At 42.9% G+C, this 24,278-nt stretch overlaps 2 protein-coding genes across 2 annotated transcripts; both read left to right on the top strand.

Moving 5' to 3' along the window:
- Positions 1 to 602: 602 nt before the first annotated feature.
- kcp (kielin cysteine rich BMP regulator) lies at positions 603 to 24,263 on the top strand. Its single transcript, XM_018663818.2, is given in 49 exon segments — positions 603 to 1,151; positions 2,053 to 2,585; positions 2,894 to 2,966; positions 3,586 to 3,890; positions 3,998 to 4,166; positions 11,161 to 11,234; positions 11,332 to 11,425; positions 11,924 to 12,006; positions 12,092 to 12,185; positions 12,273 to 12,352; positions 12,457 to 12,542; positions 12,687 to 12,753; positions 12,755 to 12,778; positions 13,041 to 13,140; positions 13,264 to 13,349; positions 13,449 to 13,542; positions 13,621 to 13,770; positions 13,865 to 13,971; positions 14,045 to 14,138; positions 14,234 to 14,407; positions 14,496 to 14,578; positions 14,681 to 14,774; positions 15,545 to 15,727; positions 15,858 to 15,916; positions 15,918 to 16,029; positions 16,141 to 16,314; positions 16,413 to 16,495; positions 16,581 to 16,671; positions 16,755 to 16,837; positions 16,920 to 17,093; positions 17,666 to 17,845; positions 17,956 to 18,220; positions 18,791 to 18,873; positions 18,960 to 19,053; positions 19,123 to 19,296; positions 19,402 to 19,484; positions 19,601 to 19,721; positions 19,820 to 19,839; positions 19,841 to 19,903; positions 20,186 to 20,285; positions 20,381 to 20,466; positions 20,767 to 20,869; positions 20,965 to 21,107; positions 21,372 to 21,544; positions 22,200 to 22,311; positions 22,395 to 22,496; positions 22,585 to 22,749; positions 22,858 to 23,158; positions 23,542 to 24,263. Coding segments are annotated over 49 exon segments (6,300 nt in total). The 5' UTR covers positions 603 to 1,063; the 3' UTR covers positions 23,763 to 24,263.
- LOC108875150 (uncharacterized) lies at positions 4,173 to 10,618 on the top strand. Its single transcript, XM_051073417.1, has 4 exons — positions 4,173 to 6,489; positions 6,600 to 6,919; positions 7,044 to 8,200; positions 8,767 to 10,618. Exons 1-4 carry the CDS (start codon positions 5,937 to 5,939, stop codon positions 8,957 to 8,959), a joined length of 2,223 nt encoding a protein of 740 aa, XP_050929374.1. The 5' UTR covers positions 4,173 to 5,936; the 3' UTR covers positions 8,960 to 10,618.
- Positions 24,264 to 24,278: the final 15 nt, after the last annotated feature.

The following is a 24,278-nucleotide window of genomic DNA, read 5'->3' as shown; positions in this document are numbered from 1 at the left end:
ACTGTAGCAGAAGCTGCTCTGAGTGTGACTCAAACTGTATACTTTCAGTGGAAGTGCATTTTGGTTTCTGTGCATCATCGTGTGCATGTGGAAACATTTCACAATGCCCTGCCATCCAGGGGGACTGGGTGTATGTTGAAGAGTTTTAATTGTGATTGTTATAGTCTAATTGGCTGTAATAATCACAATTACAGCCAACCAAAACCAAACGGAACAGGATGAGGATTTGTTTGGTTTGTGGACAGAGGGAGGGAGGACGTTAGTTAAAATCGGATATGTGTGTGTTGCTGGAGCCTCTAGATATAAGCACAAACTATGTGGAAAACAAGAGTCTCTAGTCTGCTGTATCCATTAGGAACACCTGGGTGTCCTATCATCACACCAAGAATCATTCAACAAGACAGGGAAACATACTGTATGTCTGTCTCTTTGTGTAGCAAATCTCAGAGCTATTGCCTATGAGAATGTACATCAAGAGAGGGGCTATGAAATAATAAACCCAGCAGAGATGAGCAGGACAACAACATGAGGGGGGAAAGCCAAGAGTTCTGGGGGGTTGAACACAGTGGGATGCAGACTGGGACTGTGTCCAAAGCAGTGAAACATGACTACTTGTGTTTACCTCCTGCGCCCTCTCCCCCTCTCCTTCTTTCTCTGTGCACATACATACACACACTAGACATACATTTTTGCCTCTTTCTGCATGGCTCCTCTCCAGTCTCCAATCCAGGTTTTAGCTGATTACCCAAAACGGGGGTCTTTGTGCAAATGTAGTAAGTGTTTTCGAATTAATAATCATACTTTCACGACTATTTTTACGTTTTTAATTATGGAGTGAAAGTGTAGTGCAGATATGGCCCCGGGGGGGAATGTAAGTGTGCGATTGCAGAGGAGTGACGCCCTGCCTGCATCCAGATGTTTCACGTTTCCCCTCGCGCGGTCTTTGAAGAGGTCTGCTTACGGCGGAGGGAGAAATTTTGAACGATCTGGTTAAACGGACAATGAACGTTGGGCTTTTTGTGTGAGGTGTTTGGTTTTTAAGTGCAATTAAATCGTCTGAACAATGGAGACGCTCGTACTGCTGGGGATACATTTGCTCTGGGTCTTTGCGCTGTCTGTGCACGGGAACGCTGCTTCAAATCACGAGAACGGTGAGTTTCGAAAAGTGTGACTGACTTTGTAGACAGTAACTTTTAAGTTTTGCTTCTGTGCGTATTTTTTAATGTAGTATGGAAAACATGTTTACAGTATGTTGCTTGTTAAAGGTGGTACAAAGTAAAGCACTCAAATACAAAATGACACTGAAGTGAAAGTAGTATTATGCAAAATGAAGAGTATAAGTACTCATTGTGGTTTATATTGTATTCTATTATATAATATTGGAATATTATTACTGAGAGATTCACGTGTAAGCAGCAGTATTGCTGTAGTTGGTCAAGGAGGGGATCATTTTAATTACCTTATCAGTCACAAAGCATCATTTTATATGGTGATTATATGTTTAATATGTCAAATCCTAATTTGCCAAGAAAATATAGTTGCCAGATGTAAATGTAATCTGGTAAAAAGTACAATATTTCCCTCTGAACTGAAAAAATGGCATGATATAGAAATACACGAGTAAACTTCAAGTACTTCGTTACTTGAGTAAGTGTGCTCAGTCACCATATTGTCAATCACTGTGGGATACTATAAATAACTGCCCCAAACCAAATGAAACTTATATCATAACTTAAGGTTCCAGTCACAACTGTGAGGAACTGTCTTCAGGTTTAAAGAGCTGTGTCAGATATTGTATTGCATTCGTTGCGAGGCAGACAGATCAGACTGACTGTACCAGCCTATTGGTGTTGAGGTTTGAGGTCAGTGAAGCAGCCATGTGTGACCGCATGATGAATGGCTTCATTCTGATTCCCTCTCACGCAGACTCACACTCATCATAACCCAGAAACTGCAGTGTCATCCTTCATTAGGCAGAGTTTGACTTCACACGGTATGAATGTGTATGCATTTTTGTTACAAGTCTGACGCTGTGTTTCATCTCTGTCCTAGTGATTGACCTTCTGGCAGCTCTAAACATGTCCCACCACATTAGTGGTGTGACCACACTGCAGAGTCCTGGCAGCGTGATGTACAGAATACGCCCCAGAGCGCCTTACCTGACCCTTAATCCAGAATATTCCCAGCTCCTGCGCTCCAGCCTTCAGGGTACCATAGGAGTGCATTTCGTGGGGCATCAGTCCTCGGCCTCCAGCGCCACTCTTTTTTCTCTCTCCTCCCCATCCTCACCCATTCTCCAGATCATCTCCTCCACCCTCGATAACACTCTGCGTTTGGACTATGAGGCTGGAGGGGGAGCTCAGGGCCTTGCCAGCTTTCACTTCCCCAGAAGAAACCCCTTCTCCAGGGAGGAATGGGTGCAGTTGGCTGTGAGCCTGGAGCCTGATAGACTGGTATTTTTTGTAGACTGTCAAGAGGCTGTTGTTGTGCCAATAAAAAGTGAAGAGAGGATCAAGCTGGAGCTGCCTCAAAATGTTGTCATCGCTCTTGCCAGCACACCGCGAAGGAAAGTCAGCAAATTTAATGTGAGTTTCTTGCACATACATCATACCTATGCATCCCATACATACCTCCCTTTACTGATTTATTTAATATTCACAGTATTTTGTGCTGATTTCTGTGGTTAGCAGTGATTCAGTTTACAACATCTGACAAAAATATATATGCTTATAATCATAGTCGCTGCCCTCTCTATGAAACACCCTTAGGACTTAAATAAAGCCAGTTGCAGTTCTACATGTTTCATATTTTCTTCCTCTTTTTAATGTGTATGAGGCACAGCAAAAACAGAACAATACAGCATGTGAGTATATCTGTTTCTTTATGAATGCAGGGACATCTGAAGAAAGCTGAGATTTCAATGAGAGCATATCTCAGGCGCCCTTGGCTCTGTGATAATGTTACAGGTAAAGAAACATCATCTATCTATGTCAAACCTGTTCAAAGTTAACTGGAGAGCTGTAACTGATTTTCTGGTTACTGTGTATGTGTACACATACTTATGTGCATGGACTTGTGTGTGTACAAATGTGTGTATACTTGTGTGGGTTTGGCATGTGGTAAGAAATTACTGTACCCCAGAGGATTCCATGTCAACCCCCACCCCCATTTCCTTTTGCTTCATTCTTTCTCTCTGTAACTGACTATGGTCAATTATTACACTTTCTAGTAGGACAGATGACAAGAACTTTTTGTCAGTGATGAGCTCTCTTGTCATGAGCAGCAACTAGTAAATCACCAATAAAACAAAAATTTTGTCTGGAATCCTGAACAGTGAGACACTTATTCTCACAGCTCAGTATTTGGGACCACAGTGGGTTGATGTGCATGAGATCATATCTTTTGACCCTCAGGCAGAAAGTCTCCCAGTTTGTTTATTATTCATCCCAGTAGATCTTAATTTTGACAGTGTATTCCAGGATGTTTGTTTAGGCTCTAAATGTGTTCTTTTATTCATTCAAGCATTATTCAGGAATCTCTTGCTCCTCTCATGTCTCCCACCAATTCTGTCTTTCTCTGTCCCAGATGCGCTGCCTCCATCTCAGTACACAGATGCACAGGGCTCAGATTCTTGGACTGACAGCGTTCGAATGTTTCAGCGGGGTGCTCCCCCGAGTAAACCTCAAACAAGTCACAGGCCAGTGGAACAAATGAGCTATTACTCCCATGGTATACAGAGTGACCAGCTGCATAGAGGTGTTGTCCTGGGGCCTCCAGGATCTCCTCAAGGGATAAAGTCTGTTTCTCAGGCCCTGACGGATGACAGGCTGAGGAAGCTGGAGAGGAGGATGGAGGAGCTGGCTCGTATGCTGGACATGGTCAAAGCTCAGGTAACCACAATATTTTGCTAAGGGTATATGACTTTTCATGAAAAAATTATATGATGAAACATTACATGACATATTGGTATCTTATAGATTTTTTGATTTTCTAACAGAATGTAGACCTACAATCACGTGTAAAGTACCTGGAGGGATGTGAGTGTGTGAAGCAACAATGTGAATGGGAGGGGCGTGAAGTGGATGATGGCCAGCGCTGGCAAATTGACCTTAGCACTGTTTGTACTTGCACATCTGGAAAGGTCACATGCCAACCTACCACCAGAGGTAAAGATGACTCAGCTTCTGTCTGTTTGCCAAGTCTCTCTTTCTCTGTGTTTCCATCTCCATCTGTTCTCTCTCTATAGCTTTCTTTGTCACATGCACAAAAACATTAAATTTATCCATAACTTTGGCTCTCTCTCAGCAGCCTAACATTAACAGGCATTCAACCGGTCTTAAGTAGCTAGTTTGCAGATGGCTGTCCGTCTCCCAGACCCCTGTCTGTCTAGTCCCTGTCAAAATGGAGGCGTTTGTTTCGTCTTGACCTCTGACCCTGAGGGGTTTCACTGTTCCTGTCCCCCCAACACCAAGGGACCAATGTGTCACAGACAGCTGAGACAGGTATTTTTGAGCCAAACTGGAGTAGTGGATTAGAATGGATTTTAAATGTGTTGTGAAACAACAAAATGTCCATGTTGATGTCAAACCTTTTTGGTCCATGTTGTGAATGAATCAAAGCTTTTTGAGTCACGCTAGCAGCAATGGCTCAAGGGATGTCCAGACAGGTGATGCTGGTCCAGAATGAAATATCTCAACATCTATTGGATGGATTGCCAAAGAATCTGGTACAGATATTCATAGTCCTCTGAGGATTCATTGCATTCACTTTGGTGATGCCATAACATTTTATTTAGCACCATTGTCCAAGAATTTGCACTGAATGGTTGATAAACCAATGACATTCCCATCTGCCTCAGCCATACTTTGTGTGTAGTGCTAATCAGAAAATGTTAGCATGCTAAAACGCTAACTTAATATGGTGAAAATGGTAAGAAAAATTAGACCTGTTAAACATCCACGTTTGTTATTGTGAGCATTATTAGCATTTGGCACAAGCACCATTATTTAGTACAGCCTCACAGAGCTGTCTTAATGTGCTTTTCCAGTTGCATCCACTGTAGGTGTTTTGTTTGTTTTAGTTTTGAAGATTTGCTTATTGTATGTTTGGTTACCCGGCAGGTCTCCAGAACTTTTCAAATGCTTGAGGTGGGTCACAGTCACAAATGAAAACCAAGGTTTGAAACCCCCACCTGTTACGTGTTGTGTTACCATAGTTTCTTATAGTTTCTTATAGTTTTAGCATTTTCCTTTTAGTCGTGCTTGTATTTGCCTCTGTACTTTGCTATATTTACAAGGCTCTGTGCTACCACAGTAGGTTATTGTGTGATAAAGGAATAGTCAGACATTTTGGAAAAGTATTTGCAAATTAGATAAGAAGATCAATCTCATAGGTTCTGGTAGATTTTTTTTTACATCTGGACTGAGCAAATAGTCATTAGTTACTAGTAGTTTCCTTTTAAGCTAATGTTCTCTGGCTGTAGCTTTATATTCAACTTACAGATATGTAAGTGGTATCGATCTTCTTATCTAACTCTATGCAAATAAGTGAGTGCATGTATTTCTCAAAATGTCAAACTATACCTTTAATGTAACTGATGTAGTTTGTAGATCACTCTTGTGATTCTCTGTTGGTTTAGCTTCGGCCTGCTAGATTGGGTGAGCCCAATAGCAGTGCTTCATTTTACTTTTGTCCTTTGTCAGTTCTGGCTATGGGCTTTGCAGTGGGGTTTAAGGCTGGGTAAGAGGCCCTGTGTCCCCCCTCCCCACTTCTAGGCATGTTTGGTACCAAAGCCAGAGAACCACTGTGAAGGAGTGCGGCCATTTCAACGCCGCTGGGCCTTTAATCCTACCTCTGGCCTCTGTGAGGACTTCCTCTACTGCCCTGGAAACAGCAGCAAGAACTTCCCCTCCTTTAATGCCTGTAGGGACCATTGCATGTTTGGAGCGTGCTGCCTCCGCAAACCGAGACATGGTGTTCCCACAGGCCAGCAGCATTACACTGAACGTGGATACAACAACTCCTTTGTGAACAGGACTCTTTGGGGATACGAGCAGCGCAATTTAGAGGATGAAATGTGGTACATCATAGACTTCAACCATACTGAAGTGGAAGATCTGAAAGAAAACCCTAAAAGGGCTGACTGCCCCAAGGATCCAAATTTCACTTATACCTGTGATTACCTCACATTAACACAGTGCCAAGCTCTGGTGAATGACGAAGCTGGAGAGACACAAACAGTGAGCTTCTCTCCTGGAGTGAAGTGCTCTGAGGTGCGATGTGGTGGAGGTTGTGGATGCTTCTCTCCACGCAGGCTCTGGAGAAATGGTGAAAAGTTCAGAAAAGGCTGTGAGGAATGCATTTGCACAGGGAGTGGCAGAGTTGACTGTGTGTGCACACACCTGACCCAGCGTAAAGAGATCAGAGACCTCACACTGAGAGAGATGAGGCTGTACCAACGGGCCATAAGGAAACTCTACACCAGGTCAGGTAAGACTGTGAATCTAAATATTTTTGTTCCTTCCCTTTCTAAAATTCAAAGTATAGCATTATATCATTATCATGGATTAACTTGTGTCTTTGTTTTCATGTGGATTTAGCTGCGTGGAAGGGCTTTGCACTACTGAGAACTGAGTTCTCCCCTCAGGCTGGTAATCAGGCCTTCTTCCTCCCCTGGCACCGCTATTTTCTGCGATTAGTGGAGCGCGAGCTGCAGTCAATGTCATCATGCAAATTGGCAATTCCATATTTTGAATGGACGGTGGACTCTGGGTCAATGAAGTCCTCTGCTGCCTGGCAGGCTGGATTGTTTGGAGGAGATGGTGAGCCTGGCTCAGACTGCATCCCACATCACCCTTTCCAGGGTGTGACATCCCACTTCCACTGGTCTCCTTGTCTCAGACGAAGTTTCAACTCCTCGGTTTGTCAAACAACTTCTATTCATTTGACAGCCCACCTTGCTGAACTTTCTGTACATTGCAGTATTTTGAGATGTATTACTGGTGTGAGCTTTGTTTGTAATAGATTCCTGCTGCTCCCTTTAGGTGTGGCTGCCAAATGCAGTGAACCTTCAGAGGACTGTAAACCAGGGAGACTTCCTGTTGTTCTCCCAGTCTCTGCAAACCTTTTCTGGCCTCTTTAGACTTTGGGTAGGGGGTCACATGGCTTCACCTCTGGCTGCTTATGACCCTTTATATTTGTCACACATGGCATTCATGGACAAGCTGTGGGCACAGTGGCAAGAGAAACATCAACATGCATCTTCTAGAGACAATCATGCTCAGAGCATCAGTCTCTATCCTGCCAGACAGAAGCATGTGAAGATGGAACCTTTTGGCGTCACCCCAGATGATGTGATTTCTTCCCAGTGGCAGATGTGTGTGGTGTATGTGCCGATAACCATCGGTGCACCTTGTAATATGACATTATTACAAAAACACCTACAAGGAAGTCCAAAATATCAGAGGATTCATTTTGCCAAGTCACACTATAGTGACTTTGTTAGTGGAGGTTTTGACACCAGTGGTTTCGACCAGCATGGATACGATCGTGATGGCTATGACCAAAGTGGTTGGGACAGGTGGGGCTATGGCAAAGATGGTTTTAATCGGGATTTCATTGATAGAGATGGATATGACATAGCGGGTTTCAACCGCTATGGGTTCAACCGTTTCAATGTCACCTGGTTTGGTATGCATAGAGATGGGGTGTTTCAGAGCAAAAAAAAGAAAGACCGCCATCAAGAGGAGGACAATGATGAAAAGATACAAAGAGACAAGATAATATCTGAGCTCTTTAGTGACAAAGGTTACAGTATCTATGGGTTTGATCCATTTGGCTTGGATCGTGGTGGGTTTGATGCATTTGGCTTTCGAACAGATGGTTATGACAAGGACAATTGCAACTGGTTCTTCAATGGACCACACTATATGCGCTTCTACTTCCACACACAGCAACAGTTAATGTCATCCAGTGACGGAGCTCTAAACCGCATCACCCGTACCTGCCCTCCCATCACCTCCCTTCCCACACACTGGCCCACATGGGACTGGATGACTTTTGAGCCAAACAAAAACAGTGCTGTGGATGGTAAACCTGAGGAGGACTGGGTGGGACAAAATAAGTTGGAAACTTATGATACTGTTATGACAGCCAATCAAAATGAGAGCGACATATGGCTTCCAATCACACCTGATCAAAGGTATTGGTATCACAAGACCAAAGCAACAGTACAGTAGCTATGCAAAGCCAGCCCACAATTTGTTGTTTGATGCTCATTATGATTTGACATGGCTCAGTGGGTAGTTGTTCAGGAGGGGCATTGTTTCAAGTAGGTTGCTCAAGTGATTAATGGCAAGTGCCTTTTGTACCCTAGACCTCAACATGACCCCTCCCTACATCTGATTGGACAAATGCACCACTTGCTAGGCTGTCATTGTTAATTTTAAATTATATCTAATCTATGCCTTGATATCAGTTTCTAAATAATTTTGAGATAAAGTCCATGAAGTCAATGATAATGATAAAACAAGCTTCTCAAGGTGCGACGTTTCCAAAGTCATTGAGTCACACGATCACCCAGACATCAAAACATTATTAAACATATTAGAGCTTTTTCAAACTAAAATCTTATGGTGAGATATACTAACTGGCCTTATGCTTTATGACAATAGTCATATTGTAAATAGCAAGTTAAATCTTTTCATGTCCAATTTGTTTTTTAGCATTTCAACCAATGTTGTGATCGCCTTTCAACACTGTCTGTAGGTTTTGTTTCAAGCTCCACTGGTTCAGCGGCTGTCCCCTTGGCTCTGCTCCTATCACCTGCCCTGACCTCTGCCATCAGGCCCATTGCCATGGTCACCCAGAGGCCATCTGCCATATGCACAATTGTGGTTCATGTTTCACAGAGTGGCGGGATCCAGCAACTGGAAACCATGTAATATGCCATGGCTGGTAAACACTGGACCGTCTGCCAGTAAAAAAGATGGAAGAATAAAGTACTTTTCGCAGCAGTTAAGAGGAGGATTAACCATCATTTGACCTACATCAAGGAACCTCCTTTGGCTGTTGAAAGGGACTGATACTGGAATAGAATATGACCAATGTTAAAACTCTGTATGGGCTACTTTATCTACTCTAGATGTGGTGTTAAGGCATTGGTTCACCCAATATATTAAAAAAGCATCTTCTATCTCGTACCTCTAGTGGTATCTAGCAATGTGTATCTTCAGTAACAAACATCTGCATCAGTCTACTTCAGTTTTAAAAAAAGTGCACTAAAAACAGTTGACAGCAAGGTTGAGTATTGTTTTTTCAAAGAGATATTGCTGTTGAATTTTTAAATGCATTTTTTTTAAACACAGTTAGCAGCACTAACACAATTCCAATAACTCTGAATGTGTTAGAGGAGGCAGAAATCTCAAAATTGGAACAAATGATATTTGAATTTTTTGCTGAGCTAGATACCAGTAGAGGTAATTAAAAATACTCAATCAATCTTTTTCTATCAATAATGGGTCAAGTGAATTCATGTAATGTGAAGTTGCCAGTAGGGTTAGTAGCTCTGTGGAGGGATTTTAGTGTCTTTCAGCTCATTGTTTTGGTTTTAAGGCCCTAAATTTAATTGTTTTAGGTTCACTGTCATCCTCCATTTCTTTTTGCAGCCGGCAGATTTGTACAGAGCTAATGTTCTAATAAACTGTGTGTACACCACCTACCCAGAACCAAACAGCAAATAGTAGTTTTATATTGTACTCCTCCTCAGTAGTAGGAGAAGACCAAAAAAGAGTTAGAAAGAGAGTGAATATTGGATTTATTGTTGTTTGGTGGCCAGAAGCACGACTCAAAATACATGCTAATGTTGCTCACAAATGCTGGATATGTAAATAGACATCTCTTTGGAAATATGTTCACCTGTATTTGGTGATACTTTGTCAATGTTGTGTTCACAGTTTGGTGTGCTGTCCCCAAGTGTCCAAAAATCAGTTAATACAGGTTTAAAGGACTGTACTGGTAGTTTTCCCATACAAATTGTATTATTACCAATTGCCAAAGTTTTCTAGTTGGTGCATTTAACAAAACCTTTTGCAGCCCTCTGTCAAAGTGAGGTGAAACAAACATGTGGAACTAATGTTGATGTTGGACTGGCCTCATTAAGGATTCTCAGCCTCTCTTTGTCTTTAACGTCCTCAGTCCTCTCCCCACTCCCACAGAGTTATGTCAGCTTTGTTCTGTCCTGCTTATTGCACACACTCTCGCCATCATTGTAATACACATGTGCCCCAGCAGTCCACTCTCTCCTCTCTCACCCCACCCATGACGACTCTCTCTGTCACCGTCTCTGCCTTTTCAGCCGTCTCTCCCCTAATTGTTTCTGCATGTTGGCCAGAAGACTCCAATGGCACCCGGTTGATGTACAGTCGCAGACTTGCTCTCCCACACACACACTTTGATCTCATGCATGCTTGGTTTGCTAGAGGAAATGCCTGTTGGCTGCTGGCACAGTAGGCAGCCTCACTAGCCTCTCTCTCGCTCTGTGATTATTGCCCTGTCTCACACACAAACTCATTGTCTCTGTCCTTTGGAGAGTCATCATTAAAATAATTATCTGCTGAAATGTCCGAGCTAAGCGAAAATACTATTTGATGAGTTCCCTGAAAGCCTTTGATAAAAAAACTGATCAACTTTGCTATAATGTAAACGACTTAATTAAAATAAATAGCCACAGAATAGGGGAAGTTGCCAGGGCCATCCTCCAGAGGGAATCTTCAAGAAAACCACTACCCCTTCCAGTTTTCTTCTCTGTTTCTTCTATACAATAAATCTCTTTTGGTTTTAATAGACTTGCCAGTGGTAGTGTTTAACTGGCTGAAAGGCTACAGGCACTTCTGGTTATGGTTACGGACCATAAAACATAGTGTGTGAGAGCGAGCATGTGTGTATTACATCATGACAATGCAGTTCTGTCATTACTGGAGAGATAGCAGAGCCAGATGTTCCCCAGTGACCTAAAGAAAAGCTGAAGAAACTTTGCATTGACAGCCAGCTTGGGGGGATCCAAACTTATTTCCATTTTCCTCTTTTATGGCTCACTATCAGAATAAACTCAGACAGAAAGGCTTAACTGTGTATGCACTAAAGATTTTGTCTCATCTTCAGGGTGTGAGCTGGATGGTACAGTTCATAATGTGTCCTACAGCACTCTAGATGGCTGTCAGACATGTTCGTGTAAGGTGAGTAGTTGACATGCACACACTCACAAACGTATTTAATGAGCCTGAACAATTCCTCTGTTTATCCTTCTCTCTCACCTCCTTCCTTCGGCCACAGGACGGTCACAGGGAGTGCTCTCCCCTGCCCTGCCCTTCACTAGACTGCACACAGACAGAGACTGTGCCTGGAGACTGCTGCCAGCACTGCAGAAGTAAGGACACAGAGAAAAAATACGCACACAACAATCTGAAGCAAAACATTAAATGTGTCTTAGTCCATCCTTTACATATGATTAGGTCTGGTGAAGTGATGCAATGCATTGATTTCCTGTGCATGTCATGAAAATAGCACAATATGCTTGCATTGTCCTGGCTACTCAAAACATTACAGTAGTACAGAATCTTTGATTCTCCTCAGTAGGTCTTTTTATGCTTGTATGATTTTTTTTTTTTTCAATCAAATGGATTTGTCTTCAGTTCATACCTCTTTAAACCCTTTAAATAAATATGGATATAGCTACACCTGTACCACAAAAAATAATCTTTTTCATATTAAAAAAATGCATCAGAATACATCCATTAAAGTCAAGTTTGTTAGGTTTGTTCTAAAATTATATTTGACTGACAAAGATTTTGAAAAAATCTTGTAAGCACTTCACTGCCAGTAGTACCATGACAGTAAAGTAATCTGATGCAACATGTGCTTGTAGGCTGCATCCACTCTGGTGTCCGGTATGATCATGGAGCCACGTGGAGACCAGGAGGGAATTCCTGTGAAGTCTGCCACTGTTTGGTGGGGCTGATTCTAATTATCTACTTAGGTTCCCATATTTTCTGTCACCTTCATTATTAGTGATATTTATCTGTCTTCCCTCCAGGAGGGTCATGTTAACTGTGAGAGGGAGCAGTGCCACACCCCTTGTAAAAACCCAACAGCCCCACCACCCAACAGCTGTTGTCCATCTTGTAATGGTTGGTTTCTTTCATTTACCAAAGAAGAGTGAGTGTTCAGTGCAGACTGCAGAGAAACAGCTCTGTTCTCATGTGTATGTCTTGTAGGCTGTGGTGTGAACGGTCATGACTTCCCTAATGGGGCTGTGATTCCTACTGGAGACCGCTGCCAAGAGTGTATATGTGTGGTACGTCACAGATAAAAGTGATCATTCCATTACAAACATTTTTGTGTGTACAATTAAGTTGTGAATGACTTTATTTACAAGTATGTCTGTGTTGTCTCTATTAGAATGGAAATATGGTGTGTTCGCCCCTCCCCTGTCCTGCTGTGACTTGTCAAAACCCTGTGCATCATGCTGGAGACTGTTGCCCACGGTAACAAACCTGTCTAGCCTCATCCATATCACTTTGAAGCCAGCATCAATCCATCTCACTCAACTTCGCCTTGAATATGGTGTAGATCAAATACTTTTTTTTCTATTTCTAAATGTTTATGTTGTGTGTGTATATGACCTGTAGGTGTGAGCAGTGTGAATATGAGTCCGAGGTGTATGTGGATGGACAGAAGTTCCCCTCCAGGAGAGACCCCATGCCTCCACTGCCGCTGCTCTGTGAGTATGATCTGGCACAGCTGTATTTTGTAGTTGCATGGCCTTCATGTGACTGGACTTGACGAGGTTTCAACGAAAAATCTGTTAAAATCGCTTTCAGAAGTAAATGTGATTAAACAAGAAAATGGGATTAAGTGCGAAAATTTGGCTGTTTTTTAAGTCCTGAAAATGTAGTTTAGAGCTTTGAGCTTAGTGTCTAACAGCAGGTGAATGTTTCCTCTGTCAGTGTGACGCATTTAATCTCTCCTTGTCTCTCTGTCAGGCAGGTGAGGTGTCTTGTGAGCGTATGGATGCATCATGCCCCACACCACGCTGTAGACATCCAGCTAAGCGCAAGGGAGAGTGTTGTGCCACATGTGATGGTCAGTATATCTGTAAATTTGTCAAATATATATCTTTTAAAAATCCTTCCATTTAGCCTGTTGCGTGTTGTCCTCCATTTTGATTTTTGTTGCTGCAGCAAACATAAATTTTTCTTCCTATAGTATGTGAGTATGACAGGAGGGTGTATGCTGATGGAAAAGTATTCACCCCTCCAGGCACTGGACCCTGTCTACAGTGCAGGTGTAAGGTCAGTCCTTACAGTATGAATAGAATTTCTTTCATATGTCTGTGTACTCTTTCAAACACAACATATCTGTATTGCATGCATTTTGTGATTGTGTCTTAGAGTGGAAATGTAATTTGTCATGAAGAGAAGTGCCCTCCTGTCCAGTGCTCCAACCCAATTGTAGACCCACATCTCTGCTGTCCAGTCTGCAAAGGTGACAATCCACACACAAATACACACACAGGTTCAGCTCATTTATGAATATATGTCAGCTCCCATTTCCTCATTGTAGCGTGTGTGTTGGAGGGCGTGGAGTATGAAGACGGCTCCAGATGGCACCTTGAGGACCCCTGCACCAGCTGCACCTGTGTGCATGGAGAGACCCTGTGTACACACACACAATGCCCCCACAATGACTGCACGCATCCCACTAAGATCAGTGGTAAGACTCTGTGTGTGTGTGTGTGTGTGTGTGTGTGTGTGTGAACTTTCATTTATATGCAGATGACTGTACATTATCTCTTTTCTTGCCTTAGGCTCCTGTTGTGCAGCGTGCGAAAGCTGCACCTATAATCATCGTATCTATAGCAACAGGCAGAGATTTACAATCCCTGACCAGCCGTGCCACATCTGTACCTGTCAGGTGAGTGTGTCTCTATATACAAACACACCGCACTCTACTGTTCAACCTCAGCTCACAAGCCTTCTCTTCTCAGCACGGTAATGTGGAGTGTGAGAGGAGACCTTGTCCTCCACTCAACTGCACCAACTCATACACACCACCTGGAGAGTGCTGCCCTAAATGTCCAGGTACACAAATTAATCAAGAGACCTGATTGCAGTTCTTTTCATCAACTACTCTCAGTCTACACAGTAAAACTTTTGTGTATTTGGATCTTTTCCAGACTGCTCCTTTGAAAACCGTGTATTTGTGAATGGAGAGGCTTTTCCCAATCCCGTGAGTGTGTGTGAGGAGTGTACATGTGTGAGCGGCAGGGTTGACTGCCACCGAGCACAATGCCCTCAGCCTCACTGTAATGCACCTCGGCCTGGAACATGTTGTCAGAACAACTGCAATGGTGAGCCAATATTAATTATTATTATTAAGAAAATACGCAGATTTATCAAATTAAAATCTCACAGTTTCACAATGTTCCTCTACATCAGGCTGCAGCTATGGTGGGAAAGAGTATCCCAATGGGCTGGAGTTTCCCCATCCTACTGATGCATGTAGGACATGCAGCTGCATAGTAAGAATAATGAGCATCACATGATACATGACTAATCCAGCTGTGTTGATCACTTGTGGTTTTCTTGAAGCATTTTTTCATTTTGGTCTGCATTTGTTGCAGAATGGGAATGTCCAGTGTCTGAAGAAGAGGTGTCCTCCGCTGCCCTGCTCCAACCCAAATGTGCTGCCAGGAGACTGCTGCCCCCAGTGTCCTGGTAAGACTGTGCAAGAGAGAAAACTAACAGTGGAGGAGAAGCAAAGATACTGGGAGAAGTGAAAGATACAGGTACTGGTTTCTAAACAGGTATTGTTGCAGAGATAGCAAGGTGAGGTTAGTTGTTGTAGTTTGACCTGCTTATAAACATGGTGAGCAGCAACTCGTGGAGCCAGTTAGCACTTCACTGCCACAATTTCTGTCAAAAATCATACTCCAATTTGCCAAAATGTAAACAAATAATGTAGCACAATTTGTAGCCCACAGCTTACTAAGTGAATCTATGGAAACAATTTATTTTGCCTCCCTCAGAGGCTCCACATTATGGGTAAAAGCAAGCAAATGATCTGGATGAATTAGATTTTGGTAACTATGGAGAATGTTGATGGGGAATTAAGGTCGTTAAAATCATTCTTGTGATACTTTGCCTTTTTGTGTATTTGTTTTTCAATTGCTATCCATTAATTTTTTGCCTAATTACACTCAATGCAGCTAATATGGCCATTTCCTCCTGTTTTATTGTTATTTTATCTTTATATATAAAATGATGGCTTCAAATGACCATCAAAGCTTAACAGAGAACATCATAAAAAAACGTCAAGGCATCTATCTCTAATTGCTTGCCATGAAGGATTTTGATTTTTAATGTGATGCTAATTAGTGAAATCATCTGCTGTTTTCTTTTTGATGGCACACAATCAGATACAAAATACATTATGAACCTGTAGAGTGGAGACATATTGTTAATTCTATTCATTGATGTTCCTTCAGCTCTTCCATCAAACTGTGTGTATGAACAACGACCCTACAGACACACTGAGCGTTTCTACCACCCGACTGACAGCTGTCAGTTATGCTCCTGCACCGACGGGACAGTTCACTGTCAGCGCAAGCCCTGCCCTGTCGCTGCATGTTCTCACCCCATCACACAAGAGTGCTGCCGGACCTGCGAAGGTACAAGCTCGCACATCCCTGCCAGAACAAATTAAAGATAAAGCAGTTTTGATATTTGATGCAGTTATCCCTTCACTTAGAAGACCTCTTTTAGTCTCAATATGTTTCTATAATTCATCCCCTCTTGCAGGCTGTTTGTATGAGGGTCGAGAGCGAGCTAATGGGGAGACGTGGGATGACGTGTCAGACCCCTTGTGCTGTGTGTGTGTGTCACGAGGGCTCTGTCCGATGTGAGAGGAAGCATTGTCCACCCTCCAACTGTAACCACCCAATCCGTAGACAGTGCTGCATGTCCTGTGATGGTGAGTGACTGAAACACTTGACAGACACATGACTTTCTAGAAAAATTGTCCCAGTTACTAAAGATAATACACAGACCTCACTGTTTTCATTGCATGTCACTCTACCTGCAGGCTGCACATTTCATGGTAAAGAATATCTCGATGGAACAGAATTTGCTGATGACAAAGACCCCTGTGGCGTGTGTTACTGTTACGGCGGGAATGTCGTCTGCAGCAAGCTACAATGTTATGGAGAATGCAGCCACCCACATAAACCACCGAGACAATGCTGTGGGGAATGTGAACGTATGTAAAGTGAAAAATCAGTCACATCCTAGTTTAGGATCATTGATTTCAAGCATTGTTTGACAAAATGAGTAAATCAACCTGTCTTCTTTGAAAAGGCTGTTTCTATAATGGCGCTGTCCTTGACAATGGACAGTCTATCCCTGACCCAGGGAACCCCTGCTCTGAATGTACCTGCCAGGTAGCAACAACACACATGCGTTCATTCACACACATTCCTGCTGGTTAATCTCCTGTGACAACATGTCCTGCTTATTCTCTTGCAGAGCGGTTCAGTGCGCTGCGTGAGGAAGCCCTGTCCAGCAGCTCACTGTCCTCACCCAGTCACCAACCCATGTGGCTGCCCTGTCTGTGATGGTGAGTAAACACTGCAGATGTGAGAGTAAGAGCATGCATATGTGGATTGTGTAAATAATGAATGCTTGTGAACATCTGTGTAGGTTGTCAGTACCAAGGTGAGACATACAGTGACCGACAGGTTCTTCCAAGTGGAGAGACAGGGTGCCAGGAATGCACCTGCTCGGTGAGTAAGACATGAGACATTTAACGTTTTGGTCACTTCAAGATCACAGCTACCATATGTCTTATCTTTTTTTTCTCCACAGAGAGGTGAGGTGGTGTGTACACGGAGAAGATGCCCCACTGTGTCATGCTCACACCCGGCCCTGGACGGCTGTGCATGTGCAGTGTGTGATGGATGCAACTTCAATGGACGATACTGTTTTAATGGAGAACGTTTCCAGCACCCAAAAGACCCCTGTCAGCACTGCTTCTGTCAGGTACAACACAAAATATGCATATATACATTTACCCAAACAACAGTCAAGGTTTGGGGTCAGTGGGCTATACTAAAGGAGTACTCCACTGAAAATTTATCCTTTAAATATCAAATATTGCCCCCCGCTATTGGCTTAAAATGTGGCTATGAGTTTGTATGAAGTTTTTTTTTTTTTTACTTTTTGGCAGTGGGGACAGTTGCAGATGATTCCAATAGAGACAGCAAACAGTAAAAAAAGGGGGAAAAAAAACCCCATCAAAACATCTATAGATGCTTCATGTGTTTTAAAATATCCTCTTTTTGCCAAAGAATTTCTATATACCATACTTCTGACAGAGCTTCAAAGGAGGCAATAGCACGACATAGCAAGATGTGGAGTTTTTCAGTGGAGTATTCCTTTAACGACCCACCCTGACCCTCTGAAGACATTGAGACAAGCAATTTTTTGTGATTTTTTTTTTGTACTTTGTGTATGAATAAATCTAGCTACCACTGCATCATCCATACATCCTCAGTTGTACTAGGATTACTCAGTAACATGTTCAAGGTCTAAATGTGTGCCTTTGTGTGTAGAACGGTGGGGTGGTGTGTTCACTACCATTATGTCCAAGCGTTGCCTGTGCGCGTCCAGTGACCCCTCCAGGGGAGTGCTGCCCTGTCTGCACAGGCATTTGTCTGCATCAGGGGAAAGAGTATCAGTCCGGCTCCACCTTCTCTTCACCCTCTGATCCCTGCTCCTCGTGCTTCTGTCTGGTCAGTCTGACACTTCTTACTGGATGAGCTATAAACCCTCTGATGAAACCAGATGGTTTGATTCAACTATTCTCTCTTTCCACCTCTTCCCTCTATCCTTCTCTGCTCAGAATGAGGTGGTAAACTGCCAGAGGAGACCTTGTCCAGTCCAGTGCTCCCACCCAGTCCCCTCAGAAACCTGCTGCCCTGTCTGTGACTCCTGTCTATATGAGGGTGTCGTGCACCCTCACGGTCAAACCTTTACACCAGCCTCTAACCTCTGTCAGCGCTGCACATGTGTCAGAGGCACCGTCACCTGTGTGCCAATCACCTGCCCGCCAACACCATGTGCTCAGCCCGTTACCAAGCCAGGACAGTGTTGTCCTGAGTGCACAGGTACTCCTTGAACTGTTTGTGTAAATATTGTGTGAAGGCCTACGTGTTTCTACCGACTCCCATATGTTAAACACAGAGATGAGCAGATTTGTGGTTCCAATATTTAATGTAAATTCAGACTGTCTCTCTAATAAAAGCAAGACTTACAATCTTTACATTCACAATTTCCTGAATGAGACGGACATGTTTTTGAAGACATGGTGTTTTGCACTCATATTTCTCATGTCTGAGCTTGACTGAATTTTCTCTGTTTTAACCTTTACTCCACGTCTCTATCCTAAAAAAATGGCAGTACAATATATCAAGATATCGAAATAATATAGGTTACAATACATGTAATTCTCTGCAAGATTTTCTTAATCTTGATACCACTGTTTCTTTGAGTTGTACGTTTTTGCTAAATCCTGCCATTGAACGTAAAATATACATACATACATACATACATCTGATCACAAAAATTACAAACTCAGGAACTGATAAAACAAAGTCTTGGAACTTACTGTAGTTCTCCTTGTATGAAATAATTCAGGAAATCTCCTCTTTTTTCCTTATCTCTGTCTCTGGTCTCAGTGTGTGTGCTGGATGGACAGGAATACACTGATGCACAGACATTGACCCCAGCTTCAAATCACTGCTCCACCTGTTCCTGCCAGGTCTGACTTCTACTGTAAATCTTTGTCTTTTTCCTCCCTATTTGCACCCTTCCTCATGTAAGTGCTAATATGTCCTTGTCTCTCAGGCAGGTGAGGTGCGGTGTACATCTCCCGAGTGTCCCAAGCTGCGGTGTATGCATCAGGTGACTGATCCAGGAGCCTGCTGTCCTCGCTGCAGAGGTAAATAGGTCATTAAAAATTACACTCACAGGAGGACATAGCTACCAGTGACTGAATTTTTCTTCTCAGGGTGTGTGTATGAAGGGGAGGAGCATCCAGAGGGAAGCAGCTGGTTTGAAGACTCCACCCCCTGTATGACTTGTATGTGTGTGGACGGGGTGACCACCTGCTCTGAAGTGCACTGTCTATCTCCCTGTACCAACTTCATCAACGTGCCCGGGGAGTGCTGCCCTGTGTGTGCTGGTAAACAAATAAGGATCAAAAGCACATCAACTGCATGTTTTTTTCTTTGTTTTTCTTTGTTTTGTTTTTTTTTTTTGATAATCTGACATGATGTTTTTTAAATAGATTGTGTGTTTGAGGGCACAGTTTATGGCCCAGGGGACAGTTTCCATCCAGCCAATGACCCCTGTCAGATCTGCACTTGTGAGGTATGATGCATTGCTGCCTGCTAATTTTCTAGAAAAGGAAGATGCAGAGGCTTCAGTGGTAGTAATCACAGAAACAGAGGCTATAATAGCTGTAATGCAACCTGTGTGTATGCCAGGTGATGCCAGACGGAGAACAACATCTGAAGTGTTACCGAAAGCAGTGTCCCAGTCTGGTCGACTGTCCTAAAAGCAACATCTTGTTCTCTGGACCAGACTCCTGCTGTCCTGTCTGTGCACGTCAGTACTTAACTGCATTTCATGATATAACTGCACTGTAAATTATTCTGTCACTGAGCTTTGTAATATTTTGTGTGTGTGTGTGTGTGTGTGTTTAGAACCTCTCAGTAATTGCACAGTCTGCACTGATTGGCAACGAGGTGCTAGCTACAGATGACCCCTGTTTTACCTGCCAATGCAAGGTAAGCAACGACACTCAATAATCAATCATTTTGACCAGCAACAATCAATACTGGCAAATTCCTGGCACAGCTGATAGAGTAATAGCCTGTGATGGAAACAGTGATAGTCCTTCTTTTGCCTGAAAGCAAAGGGGAATCTCTTACACAAAGTCAATTGAGGTTTTTGTCTGACATCTCATCACTTTAACATCTAATTGTCAAGGTATTGGTGACACTCAGACTACTATCAAGATACTATTATCTGATTCTGTGCAATACAGTGAATCTGTGCCTGTGATTTAGGATCTGACATGGACCTGCCTACACCAAACGTGTCACCCAGTTTCTTGTCCTCTGGATGAACAGTTCATACTTCCAGACTCATGCTGCCCTGTGTGTAAAGGTGAGATAAGACCCTCATGTTTCTTCCCATTTGTCTGTTCTCACTGGCATTAAAACATATCCATTGTTGTGTGGATTTTCCTGCATTTCATACAGAGTGTTTGATTGAGGGTGAGACCAGAGTGGCCAATGGCAGCAACTGGACAGACAGCGATGACAACTGCATAACTTGTACCTGTATTGTGAGTCGGACAGAAATACTTACATTCCTAATAAAATGCCTTTTCAAAACAGCATTTGCTTTATAAGATAACATGGTATAATAAACATTAACACTGAGGGGAAAAGTAAATGTCAGTTTACTTTACAAAGAGATGAAAGGACTGATTACAAAGAATGTATTTATCCAAGTGTGTAATTATCTCTTTCATTTGAGAAAGAAAATGACAAGAAAATGGCACATAATTGTGTCCAAACCAGACCTGAGATTGTTTATAGGTCCTGTATCTATTCAGACCATCAACAATCTGTTCTCTCTGTAGTCGGGCCACATTGAGTGCAGCATTGAGGAGTGTTTACCTGCAGTTTGTCCGGATGGCCAGAAACAAGTGAAGACTCCAGGGAAATGCTGCTCTGAATGCCAAGGTATCACTGCCAGCCAACATAGTGGCCATCCCTAACTGTTGTGTGTGTTTTTTTTAAAGTCTGTGTCTGTCTGTCTTTGTGTGTGTGTGCTGTAGACTCAGCGGTGTCATGTTTGCACCAAGGGACAGTGTATCACAGTAACGAACAGTGGGAGGTGGATGAGTGCACCAGCTGTACGTGTGTGTCTGGAGATGTACACTGCCATAGCGAACGCTGCCCTCTCCTCACCTGTGCAACAGTCAGTAGAACAAACACACACTCACACGCACACACTCTTTCTCAGTGTTTCATCATAGCCTGAAACGTTCCCACAATGCCTTGCTGTTCAATCCCTTCAGTCTGTAGAGAGACATTAAATATCATCAGTGTTTACACTCTGGCTGCTTCCTCTGAGCTCATTTTGACACTGTACACATTTATTTGGCTTCCACTGAGTCTTCTGGGTCCATCCTAGTTACTCAGCTAGTGTAGCTGAGCCCGTGTGCATGTGTGTTTCCATCAGGATGAGATGCCAGCAGTTATCCCAGGTTTGTGCTGTCCTCATTGCCTTCCTCGCCCGGCCACCTGCATTGCCTTCGGCGACCCTCATTATCGCACCTTTGATGGCCGCATGCTGCACTTCCAGGGAGCATGCACATATGTCCTGGCACATGACTGTGAGAGTGGAGACTTCAGGTGAGATGGTCACCGTGGTTACCATGAGTAAGCAAGTGGTGTATAGTAGCAGAAGGCCATAACATGTGACAAGGGAGTCAGAAATAGGAGTTTAAAGGCCATTTTCTTAATGAGAGTGATGGGGTTAACATGAAAACCTCAAACCAGTTTGGTTATTTTAAATAAGAATGTTCTGTATTTGTGTTCTCTGTTTGGACTCTTCTCTGTGGTTTAAAGTGGGCAGGACTCAGTTGGAAAGACGTGATGTTACATATTTATATGTACCAATCAGGATTTAGCAATATCTGAATCAAAATCTGATCAAGGCCGAGGAGTTGTTTGCTTATGTTAAGTTTTCAGGGGCTATAAGAGGTTACAAATCAAAAAGACAGAGGTACCCTCAAACTAATTACTTTAAGCATCAGAAAAATGTACTGAAACTGCAGGTTGGTCTCAGTTTGCAGAAACATCCACTTTTCATGCTGCTGCACTTCTGTAACCTGCTTTTTAACCTGCACACAAGGCCTCACATCTTATTTCATGCAGAAAATTGCCAATCCACTGTAGAAAATAATCATTTCATGTGACCTTTCAATAAAGAAACAATTTTGTATGTTTTGCATTATTTATTAAATGTGAAAAAGTGAAGCTCAGTGTCCCCTCTTTGTTTGTACAGTATTCATGCAACTAACGATGATCGTGGACGTAAGAAAGTGTCCTGGACCAAAGAAGTGACAGTGTTTATAGGAGACGTCACAGTGCAGCTGCTCCAGGACTGGGTTGTGAAGGTTTGTATGCACAAGTGCTGTAAATGATTGTGTGTAGTCATGTTTGTGTTTTGCATCCACTCAGCCAAATTTTTTACCTTAAGGTCAACGATGACGTTGTGACTTTGCCGTTCCTGAGAGAACCATACATCTATATCGAGCGACAAACCAACACCATCTTACTCAACACTAACATTGGCCTGAAGGTGCAGTCTTTTGTCTCTCTATGGATGACATGTGATTGGACATACTATCAGTTTTGTTACACTTATGCACCATCTGGTCCACCTTTAGGTGCTATGGAGTGGTCGTTCACACCTGGAAGTGAGTGTGCCAGGCTCTTATAAGGGCCACACCTGTGGTCTCTGTGGAAACTTCAACAACTACCACCAGGATGACCTCCGGATGCGCAACGGACAACTCACCCAATCAGAGTCTGACTTTGGCAACAGCTGGAGGGTAAAACAAGCACAGAGAAAAAACAGAGATTGACTGAAAGGCTGTTAAATTGTCTTCTAGAAACAAGTCTTAACTGCGTATGAATCAAACAACTGTTTGTCATTTTAGGTCATAAATGGTAGCCACTCCCTCTCATCCTGTCGACCTGGTGAGGATGTCGATCCCTGTAAGAATGCAGGTTACCAGGCCAAGAAGGGGGCTAATGCTCGCTGTAAGGTCTTGAAGTCTGCTGTCTTTAAGCCTTGCCATCGCGTCGTGCCTCCAGAGCCATGGTACGGCGCATGCGTATATGATCTCTGTGCCTGCGGGGCCAACAGTGACGAGTGTCTGTGTGACGCACTGGAGGCCTACGCCAGCCAGTGCAGAGAGGCTGGAGTTGTCCTGCAGTGGAGGAGCCCGTCATTGTGTGGTGAGTGAAACACACACAGCCCTGAAAACACAGGTTCTCAATCAGCTGAACTACTGAACCACATTTCAAAATGATCATATTATGCCCATGAGTACTAATACTTGTAATAGTAACTGAGATTTTTTTATTTCTATCTCAAAAGTTACTTTATTACTCATGCTCTGCTCATCTACTCCTATTGTAAACTGCTCTATGATGCTTTACAGTAACACAAGCAGACAATGTGCAACAATATAAACTCTTTTGAAAGAGTCATCCTATTGTTGTCAGACACCTGCTAACTCCTGCTGGTCACCAGTAAAGGTCATCAGAATTCACACCCATTAAACCATAATGGATTGCAGTGTTTTCAGTCTCTCTCATTGTGTTTTTGTCATTCACAGCTGTGGGCTGTCCAGTGGAGAGGGGCTTTGTGTTCGACGAGTGTGGTCCCCCGTGTCCCGTAACCTGCTTTAACGTTGACGTGCCTCTGGGGGTGATAGAGAGCCACTGCTTCAAGCCCTGTGTCCCAGGCTGCCAGTGTCCAGCTGGTCTGGTTCTACATAACAACTACTGTATACAGCCGGAGAAGTGCCCTAAGATCATTCACGGCAACCACACATAACACTCATTCGCTTTGAACTAAGAGCACAAGTAATTTGTACACATGCACATGCACTGCCACCTCTGATAATCTGCAATCCAAATGAAGACTGCATTTGCCTTTTGTCACTGTATACTGAAGTTTAAAAAGGAAAAATATCCCTACTGGTGAATTTCATGACCTGTGGATTCTACATATTAACTGAAGTGAGAAATACTGCATTTTTGATGTTTATATTAACATTTTTATATATGAATATGTAGCACTGAATATTTATACCACACAATGTTTTGTTATGTTAACCTCACATGTCATGTTAATTGGTGCTTTTTCTAACTGTTTTACATGTGTATGAAATATTACATTGTTTAACAGTTTTATTTACAGTCAAAGGAGCATTTGTTTACTGTAGAGGTTTATTTCAGCACTGTGTGATACTGACTGTATATACAGTAAATCACATGATCTCAGGTATACTTTTTTACTTCCCCATTTTAAAAATAAACAAAGACTTCACCAATATTTCTCGTGTTTCAT

The sequence above is a fragment of the Lates calcarifer genome, linkage group LG10 (assembly GCF_001640805.2).
Source record: "Lates calcarifer isolate ASB-BC8 linkage group LG10, TLL_Latcal_v3, whole genome shotgun sequence".
Classification (NCBI taxonomy): Eukaryota; Metazoa; Chordata; class Actinopteri; family Centropomidae; genus Lates; species Lates calcarifer.
The sequence above is the reverse complement of the archived record's forward strand: the minus strand, read 5'-3'. Positions and strand labels throughout refer to the sequence as shown.